The following is a 25,999-nucleotide window of genomic DNA, read 5'->3' as shown; positions in this document are numbered from 1 at the left end:
GTTGGCAGACTTTAAAGATTCCCTACATACTGATTAGTCAGAGATGCCGGGTGAGTAAATTGGAGTAACTAGGGAAATTATTTTTTGAGCTATCATACAGGATTGGAATTGTCTAGACATAGTACGGCCTTGCTGAGTCTAATTAGGGCTGCAGACAGTAGGTAAGAGGGGGCTGGAATTTATTGGAGAAAAAGTGACAAAGGAACCAAGGTATTGGAAGCAAATAACTAGGGAGGGAAAGGTAATAGAATGGGAAGATGCCAAGAACTTATTTGGACTGCACATTAGAGATTGCATTCCCTGTCAAGGAGGTATGATACATAATCGAAATTGCTTAGACATAGTAAGGCCTTGCTGAGTCTAATTATGATGGCTGCCAAAAAAGCAATTAGTAGAAAATGGAAATCAAAGTCTAAACCAACTTTACTAAGTAGCGAAGATAGTAAGAGAGAGAAAACAACTGGAATTTTGATATTTAGAAAAGGGTAGGAGCAAACTGCATACGAAAAAATGGAAAGTGTGGGATCAATACTTGAAGAAGAGGAACAAGGTTTAAAAGAAGGCAGGATTTGAATGAGCTATGTAATGGATGATAGACAATCACTGGATATATTATAAGTGGTGTGTAATGTTTGCAGTTGCAGTTGTGTTGGCATGGTTTGTAATGTATAATGCCTGCAACTGAGATTGTATTGGTGTGGTTTATTTTCTTTTATATAAATGTAAGATTGCCTATGAAATACATGATAATTTAATAAAGATGTTGCTTATTTTAAAAAAAAAAAAACAACTCTACTTAAGAGATTATCCAACAAGGAAAAACTGACATTGTTATATACTTTTGTGAGGCCTGGAAGTATGTAATCCCTGCTAATTAGATAAAGTCTTGAAGTATGTCACACCTACACCTGACCACTATACATATGGTTGGCGTACCATAGAGACTGACACTGCTGAGAATTTAATAAATCATGTTGCTGAAGACACGTGTCTTGTATTTTTGTATACTATTAGACAGAGCTTTTTATTGTGTAGGGACTCCAAATACAGTGTAATTGCTTTAAGTGAAATGTAAAGACAACATTTTACTGTGTTTGTTCAAAATCGTATTGAAAGGGATTAAAATTTGCATTTGTCATCCAGAAACTGGAGAACAGGTGGTAATAAAATGTTTACGTTTTGGAAAGGGGATTACTAAGTAGCTGCATACATTCATACATACACATACATATGTGTACATGCATGTGTGGTTGTGTATATCATTTTAAAGTTAGATATTTAAAGAATAATAAGGGTATTAACATGCTGCTGTCCACACAATCACTCTAGAATGGGCAGCAACTTGTAAGAGACTGGGAGAATGTATTTTATAAACACAAATATGAAAAACTGTCACTCCACTCTGATCATTTCATAAAAAGCCATCAGATGCACAGATTATGTCTCTGGTGAGGCTTAACCTTGTGTAATATGTAAAGTTCATGTGACTTTATTGGGAAAGGAAGTTTAATTCAATAAAGAGAGTGAAGAGAATAGACATGAAAATAAGAGGAATGATTGGAAATATATGTATGAAGTGAATTTGTATCCCTGAAAAGAGAGAGAGAGAAGGATATATTTGAACTTCTAGGATGAATAGGATTGATGAATGTGGAGAGATGTTTAGCAAAAAAGAGCAGAATGACAAGTAGATGGAAGAGGTGTGAAACTTGATAGGAGGAAATATGTATTTTTGAGATGGTAGGTAATCTTGGAATTGATTGCTTAAAGCAATGCATGAACCGAAATGGGTACGTAAATTTGACAGGGCATTGGACATAATGAAGAGAAGGGAGATGGGGTTACATTTCATCAACATTAACTATAAATTCATTGATAAATAAGTTACATGGATTATCTTGTGTTGTTGGGAGTCCTATATCTTTCGTGTGTGTGTGTGTGTGTGTGTGTGTGTGTGTGTGTGTGTGTGTGTGTGTGTGTGTGTGTGTGTGTGTGTGTTTATATCTGTATATGTGTGAGCTAACTGGAAAAAACTCTGAGGGCTCTTCTGTGAAATCAGCAGGTTTTCATATTAGTGTTTATGAAACTGGCTTCTACAGTTGATTTACAATATATCAAATTTAATTGCCATTGTCTCTTACCCATGAACAAAACTGTGTGCTTGTATTAAGGCATAGAAGACGGAATGTTTTCTTTCACATACTTTACTGACATTTCTAGTTTTGGGATGGGTATAGAAGCATTCTGTAGAGGCCTCTTTGGATATTGAATGTTCTTTTGGATACTTGTGTTCCTGTCAGTAGAGGAATGTATATGAACTTCTGTATGACTTCCAGAATAGTTTGGTTGTCACTTCAACAATCTTGCTCATTCTAATAACCCTGCCCCACAAAACCAGAAACACTACCAAGATACATTACATGATCTGTATCCACTGTTTTTATGCAAATTCAAGACAAAATGAAGCACCATTGTCTGCATTCTGAGCAATTGTAGGTTCATAGGTTCATAGGTTCATACTAGGCTATCTGCCCTAAGGCATTTATAAGCCTAGCCAGAGTGTGTGTGGCTTTTACCACCCCTTAGGATGAGAATACTATACCCATTAGTTTGCTGTGCCTCTGTCCAGCAGTGACACAGAGATGATTCCCGGGGTAAACCTACGATCTCCCATCCACTCGTCAAGATTTCTCTTGAACAGAGTCAGTGAGGGGCTCTGCCTCACATGGACTGGGATTCTGTTCCATAGTGTAGGGAGTCTCTGGGTGATGAATCTGTCCCTCCAGCACGTCCTATTTATATCCGTGTTGAGGTTTAAGTCTCTTGCTCTCGTGGCTCTGGTGGATTTGGATTTTTTGAGGTGGAGCATGTAGCCTTGTGTATTCTTGGCCCTGTAGGAAATGACAGTGGAGGAAAGCTAGACACCATTAAAGATCAGTTGTGGAGGCAGTGCAAGAAAGATCATTTAAGGGTGGCTTGAATCTATTAGTTGACAGGATCTGTGAAAGAAAAGTCATAAATCTGCAATTATTTTTCTTTTGTTTATTTAGAGGCATTTTACAGTCTTTGCTGTGAACTTCCCTTCAGCTGATGCTTTGGAAACCATCTACACTAAGATACTTAGCTTCCACTTTCAGAAGCACTCTTTCACTCCGTTCATAATGAAGACTAGTTCAGAAGTAGTGAAAGCAGCTAGATGGCTTCATCAGAAGATGGTACAAAACTTTCTTCCTACTGCTATCAAATTCCATTACATCTTTAACCTAAGGGATATTTCCAGCATTTTTCAGGTAATTATACTTCCCCTGTAAGAAATAATTTGTGTATTCTGCATTTTGTTGTGCCAACTCCCTTGTGCATGCCTTAGTTGGTAAAATCATTATTTCCAGGTGTTGTAACTTGGAGTACTTTATTGTCTGCATGTAATTTTTTTTCTATAATGCAAGAGTGAAATTAGTTGCTTGTGTCAACAGAAGGAAGCTGTGGCTTCAGTAAAAACAGTTTTGGACATCCTACATATCGAGATGTTACATGAATAAGAACTTGTGAAAGATGTTGAATGAGAGACATAAATAATAAAACTAGTGAACTATTATAACCAGTAACTCAATAGAGATCTGTGTTAAAACAGAAACATGGTTTAAAACAAATGATACAACTACTGTTCTTCATTATGTGTGGTATCGTATCTGTCATAAACTTTCCCATAGAGGTGGTGTTGGTCTATACACACAGCAGCTTAGACTTCTGTATTGTTTTAACTATCACAGATGCGGAATTATTAGATTGTGCTTCCAACGGAAGCTTTATTTATTTATTTGTTGTATATATTTCTGATACAATACTTAGTATGTGTTCTTTTTATCATTTGCAATTTCTGAAAGTGCTATCGTGGTCATCTTTTTCTAATGAAATCCTACCAGTGTGGCATTAAATTGCCTGGGCTTTGATTTAAAATTTTATCATAGATCCAACCTGATAAGAATGTACGTTTCTTGACTTTATAAACAGCCATAGCTTAAAGCAGTTGCTTTTTACCTCATGAGAGAGAATAATGCATTAGATTTAATATTATGCAACTGTAACAAGTTTGTAAGCGATGTTAACATAATGTCATTTTGAGGTAATACCTGCCATAGCCATGTCAATGTGCAGCTGTCTTCAGAGGTCAACAAACAAGCTTATTCTGATATTTACAGATTGTTTTCTAATTTTCAATATTATAAAGTCTGTATTACTGCCATTATGGAATTAGTAAGATCTCTTAATGGAGTTAACAGTGAACAGTATTGGAGTATTTTGTATGATAAAAGGGATTTATTAATAGTTGATGTACCCAAGGCGAATGTTAGTTGTAAATATTCAGGTAAGTCTGTTTTGGGAAATAAACATCTAAGTAAATTATGTAATAAGAATAAGCATATCCATTTGTTACTAAAACGTCAGTCTTCTCAAATAAATATTATTACAATAGAGTATCTAAAGATCTTAGAATAACTAAAGTGAAACTAGATCCAGTGTTGTCTTTTCCATTTACTTCAACCTATGGGTTTTTGGATCCATGTCCAGCAACTAAGGTTTTGGTGTCGAAGTTCTAGCTTCTCTCCCATAATGCACTACAGGAGGTAATCTCCTCCGATGTTGTTTGCCGCACGTAATGATGGATGTGGCCTCTGGAGTTCTTCTGAGATGAGTTTTTTAGTGGCATTTTTTATTTCCTTTGGGAGTTAAATGTTCTTTGGTCATATTCTTGCTTCTCCTCTTTTTCTCTCTTTGCTGAATTAGAAAAGAAAGTTAAAAAATTTATTAGAGGTTTGATGTTGTCTGTGAAGTCTTGGAAACCTTTATCTAGGCCATTAAGGCATTTCTTCTCTCTTTTGCTTCTAGTAACTTCAGCTTGAAAGTTTTTTTCCTGAAAGGCTCTCTGTTTTTTTGTCTGATAGAGGTTTACTTTTTGTATAAATAATGAATGAAAAGCCTTCTTGTTTTAAAACGTGTGGACTGTTGGCATAAGTTGCCTTTGCAGTAGTCACAATGTGTGTATTGTTTAAGGTCTGTTCACATTTTATTCATTTATTTATTTGTTTATTTATTTAACATTTGTTTACTGGAAAAGTCCAACTTGGAACAAGCCAGTTTTCAGCAGAAGAGTGGGGAGAAATGCTACAGATGTATATCTTTGTAAGGTGAGAGGAAACTGGAGCATCCAGAGGAAACCTACACGAACACAGGGAAGACATGCAGACTCCACACAGAAGGGACCCCAGCCGAGAATCAAACTGGAGAACCTCTTGCTGTGAGGTGACAAAGCAAACTACTGCACCACTGTGCCATCCATGCAGACTCCACAGAGAAGGCACCCCAGACAAGAATCAAACAGCAGAACCTCTTGCTATGAGGTGACAATGCAAACCACTGCGCCATCCATTTGGAAGCAGGATTATGATGATCTTTTGGGTCTAGGGCTCTAGCTGACTGACACACTAAGTTGATTGTTAAAAGACTTCTCTCTGGTCCCTTTGCAGTTTCTGGCTTTTCTGTTTCTGAGTCCCCTTCTACAAAGAAATCCTATGAGTAATACAAGAAGGATAAAGATATGAAAGATAAGGAAGAGAAAGAAAAGGAGAGTAGGAAGAGACCTGCAGATAGTGGAGTTTTGGATGAGCTGGCGCAGAAGATCCCCATATCTTCTATTTCATCATCTCCCCATTTGGATCCAGCATTGGAACAACAGTGGTCCAGATCACCCATTTCATTGGCTCCAACTTCAGAACAAAACTAGCCTCAATTATCGGCTGCCCAGTGTCATACTGCAGCTACAATATTGGAGCTATATTGGTACTGATCTCCAGTAGCTGATGTTACTCCAGAACTGTTTTTTCACTGAAACTGTTACTCCTTGAGTTTGGTCTCCTACTTTTACTATATCGACCCTGTAATCTGTCTTCATTGGTGCCCTGTAGGTCCACCAGGTCCTGAAAAAGTATCAGAGATGTGGATTTGGGCAAAAGGATGTGGAGCCTTCTGAAAGTTCAGACTGACTTGGGGATCCTTCCTTCCCACTCCATCCTGAGGGTGGAGAGAGCTGGTCCCACCACACCAATTCTTATTTCACATTCCCTGGTCTGAATTTGGATCCAGTGGTTGTGGATCTGAATCTTGCCCATAGGGTTCCTTTGGTACCGACTATGTGGGCATCTTCAGCTCCATTGATGACCTTAACACAGTCAGCTCTGATTTTTTCACAACTGACTGTGTCCTGGAGCTGTGAAGCCAGAGCTGGCAGCTAGGGGTTGGGATTGACTTTGAGGATTTCTGAGACCCTCGATGCCTTGGCCCTAGACATCTCTACACTGGTCTTGGCCTCAGATACAGCTGAGTTTGGGGCTGGGGGTGACATTTCTTAGAGGTCTTCAGATCAGCGGAGGTCCATGTCATAGGCACCCAACCTCAGTGTAAGCCTTTGAGGTGAAGAGTATTATTTCTCACTCTGGAGTTAGGGAGCCTTGTTTTGTTTTAGATTAAGCCCAGGTCTCCAGTTTTCTTGGGTCTTCTGCTACATATAATTTTATCTGGGTTTGGGGCTGCATTACAAAGCCTTAAGCTGTTCCAAGATAGGGCTCCCCAGGAGCTTCACCAGCATCAACACCCCCTCCCCCTGGAGGAACACAGCATCACTGAAAAGGTGATCCTTGGATTCCCATTGATATCTTTAATGGAAAACACTGAATTCAATAAGGGGTAAGGTTCTCTTAGAATTACTGCAGTAGAGGGGAGGTTGGACCACTGACACCCCTTCCACTAAGGAGTCAATGTTTCTTGAGGCTTTCAGTGCAGGACCATCTGTGGCATTTGTGGTACCCCCTGCAGATGCTGTTGTGGACTTGATGTCTCAGAGGGCGTGAAGGGAACTTGAGACGTTATCCCTAAAAAGATTTTGGTCCCCCAAAGAACAGGCCATGCCAACACTGTTGTGGTAGCCGCAGGCACCAGGAAGGAGCTCTTAGACAACAGCACAACACTCCACCCTCCTAACAGAGACTTTAGGATCTTGGACAGGTTTGGGAAGTGTGTGTGTGCTTCAGCAAACTTTGCCCTTTGTGTGCTGAACTATATGGCTCATTAGACTTAAGCTACATAGGGATTGGGGGTTTGTATAATGGTTAAGGTGTTTACCTCACAAACCAGAGGTAGAGGGTTTGATTCTCACCAGGGAAAAATTGGCTGGGCTTAAAAGGGCCCACAAACGCAGCTAGTCTAACACTTGCTTATGAGCCTGTGAATTTAATAATCCTTACATCTTTTTTGACATTTGAGACTTGAACATCTGTGGAAACCCAGTATGGTGCCCATGATGCCCATTTCAAACATTTCTATATGATTGCTGTAGAAAGCAGCTAATTGTTTGGTCAGAATGGTAGGCATCAGTATAGCAGTTTGCTGTCATGCCTGTATGCACCTATGCTGTTTTGTGGAAAGCATTAAGGGTTTCTTTCTAAATGCAAATGTGATGGTTCCATCTTGTTTATACCAAAAGTAAAAATACTTATTAACCTACAGGATGGAAAAACATTTTCTGCCATAGGGCCCATTTTTACCCTTCTCAGAGGACCTTTTCCTGTAATCAGAATGGGGATAAACTGTTGTACTTTTGGAAATTCCAACTGTTTGTCCAAGAAGCTCATGGATGTAGGGCCATCCCAGGCCAGAAAGGTAAAATTTTAACAGATTCCATCCTAGGGGCAGGAGCAGACTGCAGAACCAAAGGTTTGGGGTTCCTTTCTGTGAAAAACCTTTTCAGCACTCCTGAACGTTTGCTAGCTGCTTGTCTCTGGTGGCAGTCCAGATGCACTTAGCTCTCCTCCCTTAAGTTTGGGAGGCCATTATCACTGATTGTTGAGTGTGAGAATCATCACCAGGGGGCTACAGTATCCAATTTCAGTTCCTTCCGAGTCTTCATCAAAAGACCCTTCTAGATGTTCCATTGTGGCAAAGAAGGGCAACAGCAAAAAGAAATAGAAAATCTATTAACAAAAAGCATGATCCTGGAGTTCCCACCAGACTACAGAGGATCCAGTGTCTATTCAAGGTTCTTTTTAGTACCGCAGACAAACAAGAAACTCAGAAGACTAAATCTATTTGTCAAACAGACTACATTTTGGATGATCATGGTACAGTCCATTCTGTCTCTACTGAGGAAGGATGACTGGATGTGCTCTGTAGACCTCCAGGATGCTAATTATCACATAAAGATAGCCATACAATCCTGAAGGTTCCTGTGCCTCCAGCTAGGGGTCAGTCATCAGTTTTGATAGTTGTGATTTGGACCCCTGTCAGCCTACTAGGCGCTCAACACATGTGTGGCAGTGGTGGAAGCAAAGCTCAGGCTGCAGGAATTCCAGGTGTTTTGTACCTGGATGACTGGCTCATTACTGATTTGTTAAAAGCAGCATTAATTTCAGTGAAAGGCTCCTTATTCCATTTGTGCCATTCCTTAGGAGTTGCTGTAAATTTCAATAAATCAAAACTGGAGACAGTGCAGGCCTTTGGATTTCATAAGGTGCCATCTGGATAACACAACAAAAATTGTCAGGCTTCTTCCTTCCAAACTGTCTTCATTATGCCTTCAGGCTTGTCAAGTTCTTGTTCTTCAGAGGCCACACACCTTTCTGATTCTTTGCCTTCTAGGCTATATGGCAGCTGCCATTACACTAGTTCTACATGAGGCTACTCCAGTGGACCTTTGTCAGTGCACTGGTCCTTAAAGACACATTCAGTGCAACATCTGATAAGACTCACTAAAAGTTTCTGCCAGCACATCTTGTAATGGCTGACCCCTGATCTGGTTTCACTAGGATGTCCCTTTGTATTTGCATGGCTCATGACCATAGTAACCACAGATGCCTCTATGCTGCTGTGGGGGAGGGATTTTGAGGTGAGAATGGTCCTGCAAGTCACTGTTTTGGAGATGAGAGTAGTTTTCCTGGTTTACCTCCCTAAACCTGTGCTAATGATCCAGACCAACAATATGGCGATAGTCTGGTACACCAACAAACAAGATGGAACCTACTGTTGTCCCCTATATTGGTAGGCCATATGGTTGTGACAATGGGCGATATCTTACTAGAGTTATCTCATACCAGTGCACATCTCAGGCAGGTCCAACATATTAGCAGACAGATTGGGCTGTGTATGCTAATGCCTCGCAAGTGGTCCCTCAGTCACTCAGTGGCAATCAGAAATTTTCAGCCACCGGGGCCAGCCTTACTGCAACCTATTCACAAGCCTGGAAAATTCCATGTGCAACAGTATCTTTGCCATAATCCCTCAGGAGGGAAAGTCATCTAGAGATGCTCTGTTTCAGGCTTGGCCTCCTGCAGATATACCCACCTACTCCCCTGCTTGTCCAGTTTTAACAGAAGGTGCAAGGCAGTGGTGATCCTCATTGTTCCTTTCTGGATCAGACAAGTTTGATTCCCCTTCCTTTGACCTTATGTAGTTTACTGTCCATGGGTTTTGAACCCTGTTCTGAATCTGATTTCCCACCCATCCAGCAAGCCTCAGCCAGACCTCAAATCCTTCAGATTGACTGCATGATTCCTCCTTTTCCAGTCACAACCAGAAATCCTAAGTTGTCTGCTACAGTAGTGTACATCCTTACTTCCTATCAAAAGATTTCCACCAGGAAGACTTACAGTAACAGTAAATGGAAATGGTTTAGAATTTTGGCTGCCTTAAGAGGCTAGATCCACTTTTAGCTCCCTTTAGATGCCTGTTTTGGTGGATTTCTTATCAATCATTTTAATTTAGGACTAAGTTATTCTACAATTAAGGTTCACCATATGGCAATTTCTAATTTCCACATTGGGCACAATCATTCACCTATAGCTTCCTTGAAGATTACTACCTAAAGGGAACTTTTCTGCTAAGGCATCTGTTGAGAAATCCTGTTCCTCCCTTGGATATTACAGTTTTACTCCGTTTTGATCCTGCAGCCACAGTGGACTTGAAACTCTTGTCATGGAATACACTTGGCAGAAATTATATCAGCCAAGAGAGAGTCAGAACTTCAGACTTTGTCTTGTAAACCACTATACATGCCATTTCATAAAGACAAAGAATTTCTTTGGCGTAATCCTGCCTTTTATCTAAGGTGTCCTATGAGTCTAATTTAAATCATTCTATCCATCTACCAGTATTTTTCCCCCAAACTTTGCCAATAAAGATGAATACATTCTTCACTATCTACAGCTATATCATCAACTCAGATTTTATTTACATAGATTAAAGGACATTATGAAGTCTGACCGCTATTTTTTTTTCCTTTTCCAAAGAGAAACTGGGAATAGGGGTATCTAAAGTTATCTTGTCCAGATGACTTTCTTACTGTATCTCCTATACGTGTAATACCAAAATATTTTCCTTACAATCCAAACCCAAAACTCACAGTGTGAGGGCAGTATCTACTTGTTCAAATTTCTTTAACTATGCATCTTTGGATGACCTTTGCTCAGCACCTACATGGTCTAGTGCTCATACCTTCCTTATACATTATAATCTTGATGTTCAGTCAAGGTCGATGGCAGCTTTTGGCTCTACCATCTTCAGGAATATCATTCTATAATGTTATCCAGGACTGCCTAGATGGGGACTGTGTCTCACAGTTTGAGGCAGATTGAAAAGACAGCATCAGATATGAAAGTTATGTTCTTACCTAAGAAGTCAATCTCAACATCTCCTCCCCCATCCAAATTGTCATGTTAATTGTTTTTGTTTCTAGATGTCCTAGATGGACTTCCTGAAGCTGCTTTCTAGAAGATCTTGCTAGGTCTACATCTACTGTAGGTATTCTGGTTCTTATGATCTAGCGATTGTTGTCTTTATGGTACGGGCAAACTCAATCTGCAGAGATTAAGTGTTGTAGTGCATTATGGGAGAGGAGATAGAGCTTCAGAGCCAAACTCATAATTGCCAGCTTTGGATCTGATCGGATCAGAAAATCCACAGGTTGAGAAGGACTGAAGAAGACAACATGGGTCTTTCATTATCATAAGTACATTAACTTTCATTTATGCAAGGTTTGAATAGTAATCACAGGAACTTCTGTTGTTGTGTTAATAAGTGTAAAAAAACAAGAATAAGATCCATAGCCCTTAGTGTTAGATTAGGGGTAATAAAATGTACAGAGGCATTAGAAGTATTGTTGCACTCTTAATTGGCACATCTCAAATTTCTTTGAAACAAAGTGATGCTAAACCAACTGACTTAACTGCTAAAAACATTATTTGTCAAACAATGACTTAAAAAGGTGTTATCAAAGCTGTAGGGAAAATAGAGTAATACACCAGAGAATCTGATAGATTACCTGAAGTAGTCTTATCCACATTGATGGATAAGTTAAAGGATTTAATTGCTACCTACTTAATCTGTCTGAAAACACTGTTTTGTACCATTTTTGTGGAAATTGGCAGGAATAACCCATTTTATGTGGTCTACAAAGTGGTCCTTCTGTGTATAGGCCTATTTGACTGTTTTGCTTGAGAAATGCTTTGAAAGGAAATTGTTGAATAAAATAGATTTTCAGTGAAGTAGTTTTGATAATATTGATCGTTACTCTCAAGATGTTATCTCCTTCAGTGTCTGCTTTACCGGCTTGGTTTGGCTTTTGTGATTATATTAACAAATCTTGGGGAATATGTTTAGGCATTAGAATTGTAGGAACTTAACTAATAAAGACCTTCAGTACTATTCCCTCTATGGCCCTTTGGAACATCTAAATACTTTAGATTCAAGGCATTAACATTTAGCTTGTAAGTTCAACAATACAATTTAATATTTGTTTGACTTTTGTTGTTTGGCTTGAGAACATAAAGATGCCGTGACGGTTTCAGCAATGTTTTTGGTGACAGATTCAGCACTTTTGGAATTCTCCAATAAATAAATTTGGAATTGGCTGTCCCAGGACATCTGGGGAATCTTGGATATTGACAGCTTCATTTCCTGCATACTTGTGTTGTAGTTCTCTCTCGTGTGAGAAAACAAAACAATCAGAACTGTAAATTAGAGTTATACCTTCAACCTATTCTACTTTTAGTCTGAAGACATAATGCTGGTTTTCCTGGGATTCTCAAACTTTTGGCATTTGTGGAGTACTGTTGAAACAAAAGCTAAGTAGGAACCCAGACTAAGTCAAACGCAATAATATTCCAAAAACAGATGTCCAGAAGGCTGAAGTTGAGTAAAAACCAATTTTAATAACAATAATAAACGTGCATAAAATGAACTGGTGAGTGCTTTCGCGGCTTACCTGCTTCTTCAGACCATAAAAAGTAACACATTTTAAAAAACCTTATATACAAATAACCAGCCATACAGTTAAAAGAAGTCAAGTCACACAATACCAATTAATGATGCAAGTCTTCAGAGCAGGTTTTAAAGACACAGCATTATTTAGACCCAGGTACACAGTAGCCATTAGGTCAAGAATCCATCTTAACTCTATATACTCTGTTTCGTTAGCTATATCACCACCTCTTATTTTAGTGTTAACTTTATGCAAAACCAAAAATTTAAATCAAAAGGTTTTATATTGGGAAAACCAATCGAACATTGCAGGAAAGAGAGCTTAAGCACAATAATGATGTACACAATAGGAAAAAAATCAATGTGTTAGCTAAACATGTGATGGAAACTAATGATACCCATTGATTTAAACTTTTGGTCGTCTGTTTTTTTGAATATTTGTGTAGTACTGTGAAGGATTTGTGATTTCAGGGGGTAGTAGTTTACTAACTTGCAGGACCCATATTTATTTTCACATTTTTGTAAAATGTGAGGTCATAAGCTACTTTGGCTGATTAAAAACAGATTATTAGATTGGAGACTAGTGGTTGTTAATGGATTGTATTGTTGGTATATCTACTGATGCTGTTGTTTTACAGCCATAATTATGGATTACTGATTTTTATTTTATGTTTCTTTGTTATAACAGTTTGCTCTTTCAGCACTTAACCATTTATTAGATAACTTTGTGTTTGCAGCTTTATTTTAGTTCATTTTTATGTATGTATTTTATGTTTGTAAAGTGCTTGGGCAATCAGCATTATCTAAGAAACTTGAACTGTTTGTTACATCTGAATAAAAATATATTAATGTCCCTTAGTAGATGTGCTTTTCTGTGATATTTCCAGGGATTTTGACACTGTCATTCATGAATGAATACTAAATGCATTTTCTGAAAATGTGTATTAGTAAATGAGTTACAGAATGGCTGAACTGTAGACACGTCTGTGTATGGCTAAAGAATTAATTCAGGATCTTAAGTGGAATATGACAGGCCTCTCTCCTGTATACATATCTGTTTTCTATATCTGTATGTCTAGTGCACCTTTGCATAAGCTCTGCAGCCTAGACAAATTTACTGATATCAAAATTGCCTGCTCAATAACTTCATGACCTCATCATAAATTACTTGGAATATCCTCATTCATGGAATATCAAATATAAGGTCTGTTTTAATTATAAAAAGAAAAAAGTAAAAAATAAACAAAACCCATACAAGTAAGAGAATCCATTATTTTCAGGGTGTAACCACTGCGTTCATCCTGACGTTCTAATAAATAATGAATTTGGTTGGAAAGTCATGTAAATAAACAAGAACATGTGGTAGCTTAATAAGAATGATTGTGTTTTTTTTTTTGCATCCAGATGCTTAACTGTTTTCTTTCCCTTGTACAATAAGACCAACATTACAATATGGTTCTAGTTTTTGTTCTGTAATGTAGGTAATATTAAAAAATAAGAGCAGTCAAAGATCACAATTACGAAATTAAAGATTGTTTGGGGAGTTTAAAAGTTTATTTTGTCTTGTACAGATTTGTAAATGATGTTCAATTATAGGATGCTCAAGTGTTTCCACAGTGAGTTAATTGCAGAGCTTTAGATATCACTTTTAACTCACAATCTAGACCTGCTAGAAATAATAACTTTCTGACTTGCTACAACTGGAATTCCAAGTTTAAACAGAAAAAGTCCTTCAGTGCCAAACACATTAAATAGATGAAATAGATTGCCTTCATGAATAAAAACTTAAGTAATCAGAAACTGCTTGAGTGGCAGTAAGATTCACTACCTTAAATCAGTACTTAAAAACTAACAGTTACAGCTACAAAGGAAAATCTCTTTTCCAAGGCTCACAGTCCTTTCACTGTAAATAATTCCCAGCAGGTCCTACTACATTTCTTCATTCAAGATTTTTTTAAAGAACATCCAGATAGTTCTTTAGTTCAAGTAGTTTCATGAGCACCTTCACCTGAGATAAACTGGGCTTTCTTAAATCAATAGAATCTTTCAGTAAAACCTCGGATGCAGAAAAGGAAAAACGAGCCCTAGGAATCCTTTGTAGTAAAAGGACTGATAAAAATAGTTTACTCTGAAGGTAGAAAAACAGCTATTTCCTTGAAGTATGTAAAGTGGCCTCCAAAAATAGATTTTCCTTTGCAACCATATATATAAAAAAAAACTTATGATGGCCTTAAGGTGTCTCAAAGCAATCTGGATGAGTGCTTTGGTACAAAGGTTTATGGGACTGTAGCTGTAGCGACTCTGAGATTGATTTCTTGGGACCTCATTTGCAGTCCTTAGCCAAAATTCTATATCAAACGTTGAACTTTTGTGTTTCACCCAATTTGCTGACACCCACAGCATCAACAGTTTGATGTTAATATGCAGAAAAGCAGTACAAAACACACACTTTTTTTGTACCATTTTGACATGTCTCCCTTGTGGATGTTCTAGTCATTGCAGCCCTAAACTTTGTTTTTCAACTCATAGGTCACTGCCTTTCCAGGGAAGTGAAGTTTCTGACATAGCAGTAATGGTCAATGGAACACTTTATTTGATGTTTGAGAGAGTTTGTTGCATTTATTATGCAGTTTTACTGGCCTTTGCAGGATTGTGCATACCATTTATTAAATGGTTTGAATAATTTACTAATATAAGGATCTGTATAAACTTCAAAAAATCAAAATAAAAATGAATGAATGCAATATATAAGACAAAGATTGTTCTGCTGTTGAGTCCTGGTACAAACCAATTAAAAGTGTTCTTTTATCTCGTACAGTAAATCATTCATTATATTTTGTTGTTATCCTGTCCATGCATGAATCAACATTCTTTTTTTTTGTTGAACACTGTAATTACTTACATTAACAGCATTTTTTATTATGCCATAATGCACAATCCTCACACATGGTGCACGTATTTCAACACTAATTGTTACTAAAACCTTTTAATAATTTCATGTTTGTACAGCAGTGATAAAGCAGCCTCATGTCATATAGTCAGTGCTCACTTTTGGTTATCAATAACTTGGCATTTTCAAGCATGTAAATCCAAGAGTTACAATCATCCATTCTACTCAGCCTTAATTCCGTGTTTGATTTAACATTGTTCATTAAAGAAAACACAGTTAAACACACATTAAGTATTTATAATCTAATTTCAGATCAGGAACTAATTAGTGACCACTTTACTTTATTTACACTCTACTACAAGTCTTAATTGAACCAGTGACTTCTCATATTGTGTTTGAGTCTGCTTTATTAGATATAGATCTTAAGTATTTTGCTCAATGTCAACATCCTCTTCAAATTTAAATTACAAAACAATATTTTTTCCTATGACATTCTGTTTCTAATCTCTAATGGTTATTAGTTCTGTATCTGAATTTTGGGCTCGTTTTTGAATTACTCTTATCGATGGTTTGTCTTTGTTTTCCATTTTTTATTTATAGTTTTCATAGCAATTAACAGTACTAAAGATAACAGCAGTTTATTTTCTTTAGTGTATGTTGTTTTATCCCAACTCAGTATAAAAGCACCTCTGTACCAAGGTTAAATTCTCTTCCAAGTGTAAGACTTAATGTACTATCCAAGTCATTTTTGTACTAAAGCAACTCCTTTCATTTCTTGAATATATGCTCATAGTGAGGAACCTCTTCTGAACAATCACATTTCCAACATATGTTTCTTGTCTATGGGAACATTTTTTACAAATCTTGTAGGGTACAGAAGTATTTCAGTAAACATCTTCATGTGAAAATTATAATTTTTTTTTACTGAGTTGCATATCTAAGATATTTCTTCCCACTGTACATCTGTAATATCTTTATTTGTTCTCCCCAGGCTATTGTCTTCTAAAACCTAATATTGCTTTAGAGACTACCTTCCGTTCCAGAGAGTGATATTAGGCTGTAGGCACAGGGAAATGTATAAGGAATCTTAAGTGAAAGTCCTGTTCTGGTAGAGTTTTCAGTTGAATCTAGAACACAAGCTCCTGTGAAAAAGTGGATAATTAGTAGGCATATAATATACTGCATAATAACTATAAGAATCAATCTGAAGTTGGAAAAGATTGAGAAGAGTTTATAAGGGAACAATGGAAAGACATATGTATGGCTCCCAAGTATGCTTCAGAGTCCATAAGGTTTAGGATTTTTGCTTGGAAGTGTTTGCATATGTATTTTATATCCTAAGCAGACTTCAAAGAATACTACTTCATGTAGATAGCAAATGTTGATGGGGAAGAAAGGGGTTAAATGGGAACATGTTTTTTTGGGAGTATAATGAGCTGGCATATTTTAAAGATTTTCTACAGAATACTCTGTCAGACATATTTATTTTATTTTATTTATTTATTTTATTTATTTTACATTTGTTTACCGGGCTAGTCTAACTGGATACATTTCCATTTTCAGCAGAGGCCTGGGGAGAAAAGCTCCACATTGAAGTTAATACAAACAAGCCATTTACATAAAGAAAGAAAGTAGTTAGTAAAATACAAACAGAAATAAGGTTTAATCTAGATTATACTAGTTGAAAATATATACTGGGAAGGACACTTACTCTAATTTTATTTACAGTACAAGATAGGGGAGTTATACTTTAGTAAAACATTCATGAAGAGTATAATTGATTAAGTAAATATAAACCATAGAGAGTTCTATATTAATTCATATCAGAGGCTAATTAACAAGGGTGTTTTAGAGATTGTCTACTCAAGGAGAGTGAGTAGAGAGAGGTAAGAGAGGGTGATTAAAAGAAGAGTAATTAGTAGAATCATAAGATTAGTCGGGACTGATGCATGGGCATAGCCAGAGTGTTTTTAGATGTTGTTTGAGCTTTTGTTTAAAGAGGAAGGGTGACAAAGTAGAAGTTAGAATGGTAGGTAGAAGATTCCAGTATTTACCTATGGTGTTGGAGAATAGTGAGTCACCTGCTATGTTATTGGACTTAGTTAACTTCACAAGAAGTTTATTAGAGGAGCGTAATGAATTTAGGTTAGAATAGGAAGAAATAAGGTCAGAAAGTATAGGGGTATTTTTTGGTTGGTAAAATATCCTATGAACAAAGGTAAGTTGGGAAAGTAATAGCGTATTTTTTAGTTCTAGCCAGTCTAGTTGTTGTAGATTCTGACAGTGGTGAGTTCTAAATGGGTTTCCGGTGGCAAATCTAGCAATGCTATTGTATGCATTTGCTAGTTTAGTGAGGTTATTTTTCTTTAGGTTAGTGTATATGGATGAAGCATAAAGAAGAGTGGAAATAAGATGAGTGTGAGCGAGTGTAATTTTGGCCTGTGGAGTTAAAAAGGTTTTAATTCTATATAAGGAGCCGAGTTTTCTATTTATGGTTTTAATAGTGTTATTAATGTGATTATCAAAAGTGAGGTTATTGTCAATTATAATACCTGACAGCTTAGTGGTAGAGTCAGGGGCTATATGTGTACTATTGTTGGAAGTAATAGAGAAGTCTGTGAGGGGGGACTTAATATTAGGCCTGAAGAGCAGGAGTTTGGTTTTATTGGCATTCAAAAGGAGGCAGCGTTTCAAGAACCATGCCTCAACTGTGCTAAATACATTCTGTGTTAGGGTTTGTAGTTCAGAGGAGGTGTTAGTAGAGCATATAAGTGTTGAGTCGTCTGCATATTGAATACATGTAGCTTGAGGTATTGCTACATGTAAGTCATTTATGAATAAAGAGAAGAGGAGAGGTCCTAGGATGGAACCCTGTGGGACTCCAAGAGAGACTTGCTGGAGGGAGCAATGGCTGTAAATCAAGAAATCATTCTTTTGAGCTGGGACACATTGTCTGAAATGCCTAGACATAGTAAGCCCTTATTAGGTTTAATTCTGTTGGCTGCCAAAAAGCAGTTACTAGAAAATGGAAATCAAAATCTAATCCAGCTGTATTTCAAGTATTGAATATTGTAAAAGAGGTAAGTGAACTAAAAATGGGATCTTTGGAAAAGGGAAGGAGCAAATTACATGGAAATAAATGGAATATGTGGGAATAATACTAGCAAAATAATGTTCAGTAGAAGATGTAACATTAAGGGAAGGCTAGATAGAGCAATTTATGTAATGTTGGACTAAATTAGAGTTGTAAAGAAAGAAAGCATATATGTAATGTATGTAAACGAAAAAAAGGTGTTAATATGGTTTGCTTTCTTTTCTGTTAAACTATGTGTGCCTATATCTTAAGTGATAATTTAGTAAAGCTGTTTAAAAACATAATATTTTGCATTGTATGCTGTATTTAATACTGTTTTCCAGTCTGCCATTTATGTTTCAGTCTCAGTTATAAAATCTATTAAATAACTTAACAAAATTACATCACAACCTCTACAGATCTTCCTTGAGCTCTAATACTCGAAATGTATGTGCAAACCAATCTGAGTTCAGTAACCTAAACATTTCTGTCTGCATCCCATTGTATTCCATTTGGGCATATAGTCAATATCCTGAATCAAATCTATTGATCTATGTTGTGTGTCCTTATAATCTGCCTTCAAATCTGGAAGCTACAAAGAAACAAGTACCTTGGTCAGTTGTTGTTGGCTGTCTTTCGGCTTTTCCCATTAAGGGGTCACCACAGTGGAACACCGGCCCACTAATGATTGGCAGTAGATTTTTATGAAATGCCGAGATGCCATCTCGATGCCCAACCTTCAATGAAGGCATGCCCATTTATGCACACATGTCTTTCGAATGCTACCCAACCGCGGGGAGGACATGCAGACTCCACACAGAAGGCACTCCCAAAGCCAAGCCGAGTATCGAATGGGAGAACTTCTTGCTGTGAGGTAACTCAGTATTAGTTTTTATCCTGTTGCACACTTTTTTTTTGTTATCATAAAGAAACTTCTTAATTTCCTTTTTCATATGCTTCCATATCTGGTATCTCTTTTGGTATATATAAGCTTAACATATATAAAAAATCAGCAGCACCAAAAGCAGCTTAATCACGTGTATCTTATCTTTGTCCATAACTAAGCTTCCATATTCTTATCTTACTTATAACCTTTTGAGTAGTTTATTCCCACATTTATTTAGCTGCTTGGTCAACATCCTATTTTAGACAAATTCCAAGTATCTCAGCCTGTCTTGATCCCACAAAAAGGGGAAATCTGTACCAAGGCATGTATTGGGGCATAGTTTATTACTGTAGCATTTGTTTTTGCTTCACTTGCTAGATATCCTGCCATACTATTAAAATGACTTTATCAAATTTAATGTAATATCATGTTCTGGATTGATAACCTAAAAATATTGTTTGCAAAAAGATTTATTTTCATGATAGCATTTCTCCACTTAAATCTAAATCTGAAGTAATTTACTTCATTTGACTTCAACCTGTGGGTCCTCGGATCCATATCGGATCTGACACGGCCACATTTTCCAGCTACGGCTCCGAGCTCCATGCTCCTACTCTTGCCCATAATGCCCCTGTCTTCCTTCTCCCTTCAAATCTCGTTTGCCGCCTGAGAGGAAGCAGCGTGGTCCGAGCTCCATTATGGTAGCGTTGCAATACAAAGTGTGAAATTTAACTTTTGATACCTTTATAACTATCCTTTTCACTCCTAATCTTTTCTATTTCTTCACTGGGTTCTTTGTAGTTTGTTGTGTGTGTGTGTGTGTGTGTGTGTGTGTGTGTGTGTGTGTGTGTGTGTGTGTGTGTGTGTGTGTGTGTGTGTGTGTGTGTGTGTTTGCTTTGAACCAGCTAAGGCATGATGGATACCCCAAAACCTGGTTTCAAAAGATGCACAGAGTGTGGCCATAAGCTTTCCCCGGCATATGGCCACACTCTGTGCGTGGTTTGTTTGCGGGTGGCTCACCTCCAGCCCCCCTGTCCTATTTGCGCTGGGTTTAACCGCAGAGCTCTTAAGGACAGGTGGGACAAACTGATTGCCAAGGGCCTGCTGCCCTCCACAGCTGGGATGGACATCCCACCTTCCCCCGCTAAGAAAGCAGTGGCTGCTGCTTCGTCTTCCCCTTCCTTGCCCTCTGGGACTTACCCACCCACCAAGAGGCCTGGGGAAGGGGATAAGGTCAAGAAGGACTGGCCTCTCAAGCGCTCCCCTGACCATTCATTGGAGGCCGGCCACCCCACCAAAGACTAAGCCTGTTTCCAGGCCTGTTTCCCTTCGGCTCAGGTCCCCGAGTTTATCCCCCCTGAGCCAGAGGTTCTAGTTAGCCGGTCGCCACCTAAGCCCTCTCCCCACCGGCTCTCCTGGCCCACTTTGGCTGCATCCTCCCTCTCTACCTGGAGCCTATCTGAAGGGGAGATGGACAAGATGATGCAGAGATTTATCCGCACTCAAATCCAGATAGGGGTCTTACCAGGAGCTTCTCCCACTGGAACGGGCGGCTTTCATCCAGTATTTAAATCTACCAATCCTGTCCTATCCGACCCGTGGTTTTGGAGCTGTTGGATCCGAGGACGGTCAGAGTCGAGGGGTCGGCGCCAATGATAACCATGTACCTCGACGCCGGCCAGTGCCCTGAGTGTGTCGGATCTGAATAGATTGGATCCGATCTCTCAGAGCCGTAGACTCAGGGTCAGATCCGAGGGGGTGCTTTCTGCTCCGATCTTGTTGGATAGAAGTATCCCCCTTGGTGTCTCAGCTCCGACTCCCTGGTCGGATCAAGGGGAGCGACTTCCACCATTTCAGCCCAGGAGGTCAGTTCCTCCTCTGCATTCGACGTGGTGGAGAGGGTTCTCGCAGGGTCGAGGCCTCTGACTATTTCGTCTTCGGAGTCCTTTCAGACCCCCCCCCCGGTCTTGAGTGCAGGTCCGACCATCTTGCCCTCTCAGGGACAGCCCATACCTGTAATGCCCCAGGATGTTCCTGTTTTAGAACAACCCGCTTGCGAGACCTCCTCAGAGAGTCCCCTTGAGGAGCCTCCCCTGCAAGCATATGTGTAAAAGGAGGCACTTGGACTCTCCTCCAGAGTCCCTCACAGAAGATGACCTGGATGAAGGGGAAGGTTCTCCAAGATCATCCCTTGAGGATGTCTCCTTTGGAGACTTCAAGGAGATCCTCCGTCAAAGAGGGGGGTGGTCCACCCCAAAACCAACCTCTGATGAGTCCATGTTTCTGGAGTCATTCGGCTCAGGCCCTTCTACCTCTTGGGTGTCCCCTCCTGCCGATCCACTCATGGATTTAATAACATCTAGGGCACGGAAGGAGCTGGATACCATAGAGCCAATACCCAAGTGCCCGGACAAGGTCTTAAGTCCTCCCGCAGACAAATTACACTGGCACAAGGAGTCCCCTGTAGATGCTATGATGGTGGCAGCTGCCACCAAGCAGGAACTTGCCCAGGAGAGTTCCACAGCCTATCCACCTGACACATTGGATCGTTTTGGGAAGCAAGTCTATGCTTCAATGACCTTCTGCGTGAGGGCACTGAACTACATGGCGCACCTTATTTGACTCCAGAGAGATCTGGTAAAAGAAGTCACGGAGTCATCCCCAGGGTCCATGTCGGCAGAGGACAGGAAGAGGTTCAATGCATGAATGGCCACCCTCAAATCTGTAGCCAACACGTCCATGCATTTGCCCTCCCATGCCATGGAGGGAACCGCATGGGTGGCGGGGTCAGGTGATGCCATCTGGTGCCATGCCTGGCTCCACTTATGTCAGTTCTCAGAGCCCTTCAAGGCGTCTTTCACCATCACCCCTTTTGATGGTTCTTCCCTTTTTGGGAAGACATTCAGAGAGATCTTAGTCCAGAATGAGACGGACAGGAAGACACTGCTTGCAGTCAGGATCCGCTTCTCACCGCCTCAAAGGTCCTTTTCCAGGAACCAGCAAGGCCAGAAGAAGATGTGGTTCCACAAGTCTCAGGCATTTTCTTGGGATGCTCAGGACTCACCTTCCCCCAGAGGCAGAGGGGTATATGATAGATACTGCCCTAGAGGCAGAATGGGTCCCAGGAATTTCGGGTCCTGAGAGCCTTTCTTGGATAAACCTGGACAGCAACCCTGAGGGGTTGCCCGGCTGTACATCTTTGGATGCAGTCAGGAGTCATATGTCGCTTCCCCCACTAGTATGGGAGTCCAGCACTACAGATCAGTGGGTGGTACGAGTCATATCCAGAGGACATTTCGTCCCCTTCAAGGATCTACCCCTTCCAACAAAACCCTCCCGGACGTTCCACCCATGCAGCAGGAGGAAGCAGTAGTGCATTTAGATTCACTACTGAGAAAACGAGTCATCCAACTGGTCCCCCCAGACCAGTCTGGATCCGGGATTTATTCCAGGTTCTTTTTAGTGCCAAAAAAGACGGGGGACCTCAGACCAATATTAGATCTGTCCCAACTGAACCTGTCCGTAATCAAGACAAAATTCCGGATGGTCACGATTCAATCTATTCTGCCTTATCTACAGGACAGAGACTGGATGTGCTTGATTGATCTCCAGGATGCGTACTATCTCATCATGATGCACAGGTGTTCCCAGAGATTCCTGCACTTCCAGCTGGGAGCCAATCATTACCAATTTCGAGCCTTCCCCTTTGGTCTCACCACAGCCGCCTGGGTGTTTACCAAGGTAATGGCAGTGGTACGGCTCATCTGAGGCTTCAGGGCATTCAGGTCTTTCTGTACCTGGACGATTGGCTCTTTACCTCCCCTTCAGAGCATCTACTATGTCAGGCCTGGGACTCCTTCCTTCAGTTAGCCAACCAGTTGGGCATCACGATCAGTATGAACAAGTCTGACCTTCAACCAGTCCAGGTTTTAGATTTCATTGGGGCATGGCTAGACACAATACAATCGCAGGTGTTCCTCACCTCAGACAGGAGATGCAGCTTGAGGCTACACATCATACACATCCTTCAAACCCATTTACCAACAGCCAAAGCAGTGTTAAGAGCTTTAGGTTCTTCTTCCCATGTCACGTCTTCATATGAGGGTACTACAGTGGACTCTAGCAGTTCAGTGGTCACTGTTAGACCTTCCCTTGTTCTTTCCAGTGAGAATTTCAAAAGCGTGCAGGGAATCCCTTTGGTGGTGGATTCAGTCCCCGGATCTCCTCAAGGGACATCCTTTTCAACCTCCTTTACCCCAAACCAAAGTGACCATGGACGCCTCCCTATTTGGGTGGGGGAGGCACTGCTCAGGTAAGACACTGCAAGGCACATGGTCCCCTTCTGTGACCTATCTGCACATCAATGTTCTGGAGATGAGAGCAGTTTTTGCGTTGCAGGCCCCCCATACTCATCTTCCTCTTGGAACAATTGCAGTTCAAATAAAAAACAAATAGAAAACAAAGGTAAGCAACTTAGTAAAGTGGGATGTGCTCAACAACAGTCTAAATGAAAAACAAATCCACAACTCCACACAAACGCAAATTCAGACTTTTTTTACTAAACGAAATATCAAAACAAAGCTTTCGGATTAAATAATCCTTCATCAGTGTTACAAATACAAAAGTTCAATACTGAAATAAGTACACATCTAAAACAGTCACATGACACAGCCATCCTATCACAACAAATCAGTTAAGAAATGAATATTCAATGGAAAAATTTAAATATCCTTCATTAAAGGCATATAGAAAATAAAAAGTAATATGAAACTATTATTATGAAAACATACTAAATTCTAATTGTATCTCACTTACATTCATATCTGTATGCAAATATGCATTTCTAAATAAAAAAAAAAAATATATATATATATATATATATATATATATATATATATATATATATATATATATATATACACATACATACATATATGTCAAACCTTTTTCATATTATATTTAAAATGAATATTACATAACATCTCTCTGTTTCAATTTTAAAATTGGTTTGATTGTAACATGTTTATTTATTCCTGGAAAGGTATCTGCCTGTAACCGTACAATCCACTCATACTCTTTCACATCTAGCCTATTAATAATATCCCTACGCCTTATATTAGGTTTTAAAAACTCAATAACTCTAAAAATAAAGTCATGGGTTAAACCTTGTTCTTGAATATGTTTCGATAATGAATTACTATCAGTCCCTCTACATATGTCTGACTTGTGTTCCAGAATTCTATCCTGTAGTCTTCTGGAACATTCTATGCAGTTTGCTAGATATACCACTAGGGTTGTATTGCAAGTGGCCATACAAGTGAAAGAGTATTTTCTTTTAGTAGTTGGATGTACAAAATCTGTTAACTGACAAATGTTCACACAGCATGAGGAATTATGGCATGATATTGTCCCTTTCGTCTTGAGTTTAATACTCTTTGATTTAAGAAAGAATCCTTATAGCATAAACATTGTTTTAGATTTTTTGAATTCTTATAACTAAACATAGGTTTATCAGTCAACCATTTTTTATGTCCTGGGATAGACCTAAGTATGTCCCAATTCTCCCGAATAATGCTTTCTATACCCTCAGTAGCTCTATTATATGTCATGGCATATCTCAGAAGATGGACCTTGTATGATGTATTGTTAGTATCTTCATTTGTTATAAAATCTGAGAAATAAGGTTTAGCCACGCTCTCTCTTAACGACATAATGTCTTGTTTAGTACTATTTAATTCATTAATATCATATCCTCTATTTTTAAAGTCATTTGTCACTTCTTCCATTTGTTCAATACATTTACCCATTCTCATATTTAAACTACTAACCCTCATGTATTGGTTCTTAGTCACACTTTTAAATATGTGTCTAGCATGCATGCTATCCCTATGTAAATATTTATTAGCATGCATCTCTTTCTTATATATACTAATATCTAATTCACCTCCAGCTAATGTGACACATACATCCAAATAACTAATCATTGAGGGAGATTTTTCATTTCAAATTTCAAAAACTCTGCTGTTTGATCCAAAAATATTTTAAAGTCCTGCAGTTCTCTTTCACTGCCTCCCTAAATAAGAAACATCATCCACAAAATATGAATAAAAGACTATCTTATGTGCATAGATATTTGCATTTCCATAGACATTTGTCTCTTCCCATTTACTTAGGGTTAGGTTGGCATAGGTATTCGCTATCGCTGTACCCATAGCCACACCAGAACATTGATGGTATATGTCACCATTGATAATGAAGATATTATTTTCCAACACAAGTTCTAACATTTCACATAGTGTGGACACTTCTCTTATTGTATATTTTCCACTCTCATCCAAAATCTCCCTTATTTGATCAACACCATATGTATTGGGGATTATAGTGAATAAAGATTTTATATCGAAAGTAACCAACAAGACATTAGGATCCAAATAATTACTCCACCATTCATATAGTTTTTGAAGAAAGTGACCACTGTCCTTAATATAACTTCTATTATTCATAAGATAGCAACTTAATCTATTCTGCAGGTATACCGCTAAAGGCTCTGTTATCCACCCTTTACCAGACACTATAGGTCTCATTGGTGGTCTGTCGGGTGATTTATGGACCTTAGGCAAAACATAAGTAAAGGAATCGTTGGACAGGTCACAGTAAGCAAATTAAAAGTTTTGATGTCCGTATCATTCATCAGCTGAAGGTCATAGATACACATATTTATTTTACTACTAATATTATTCACTTCTCTTTCACTAATGACTTTAAATGTTTGGGTGTCAGCTACTAATTCATTCATTGCTTCCATATAATGGCATAAATCCATTACAACAGTACACCCACCCTTATC

The 25,999-nt window shown here is 38.8% G+C and overlaps 1 protein-coding gene across 1 annotated transcript in view; it reads left to right on the top strand.

Annotated features, from left to right (window-relative positions):
* Nucleotides 1-25,999, top strand: part of DNAH11 (dynein axonemal heavy chain 11) — a 4,606,558-nt gene that overhangs the window by 2,091,244 nt on the left and 2,489,315 nt on the right. The window contains exon 49 of the mRNA XM_044065542.1: nt 3,051-3,290. Coding sequence (XP_043921477.1) covers nt 3,051-3,290 — 240 coding nt within the window. The remainder of the gene's footprint in view (nt 1-3,050; nt 3,291-25,999) is intronic.

This window comes from Protopterus annectens, chromosome 3.part0 (genome assembly GCF_019279795.1).
Source record: "Protopterus annectens isolate FY-2018-M chromosome 3.part0, PAN1.0, whole genome shotgun sequence".
Lineage (NCBI taxonomy): Eukaryota > Metazoa > Chordata > Ceratodontiformes > Protopteridae > Protopterus > Protopterus annectens.
The sequence above is the reverse complement of the archived record's forward strand: the minus strand, read 5'-3'. Positions and strand labels throughout refer to the sequence as shown.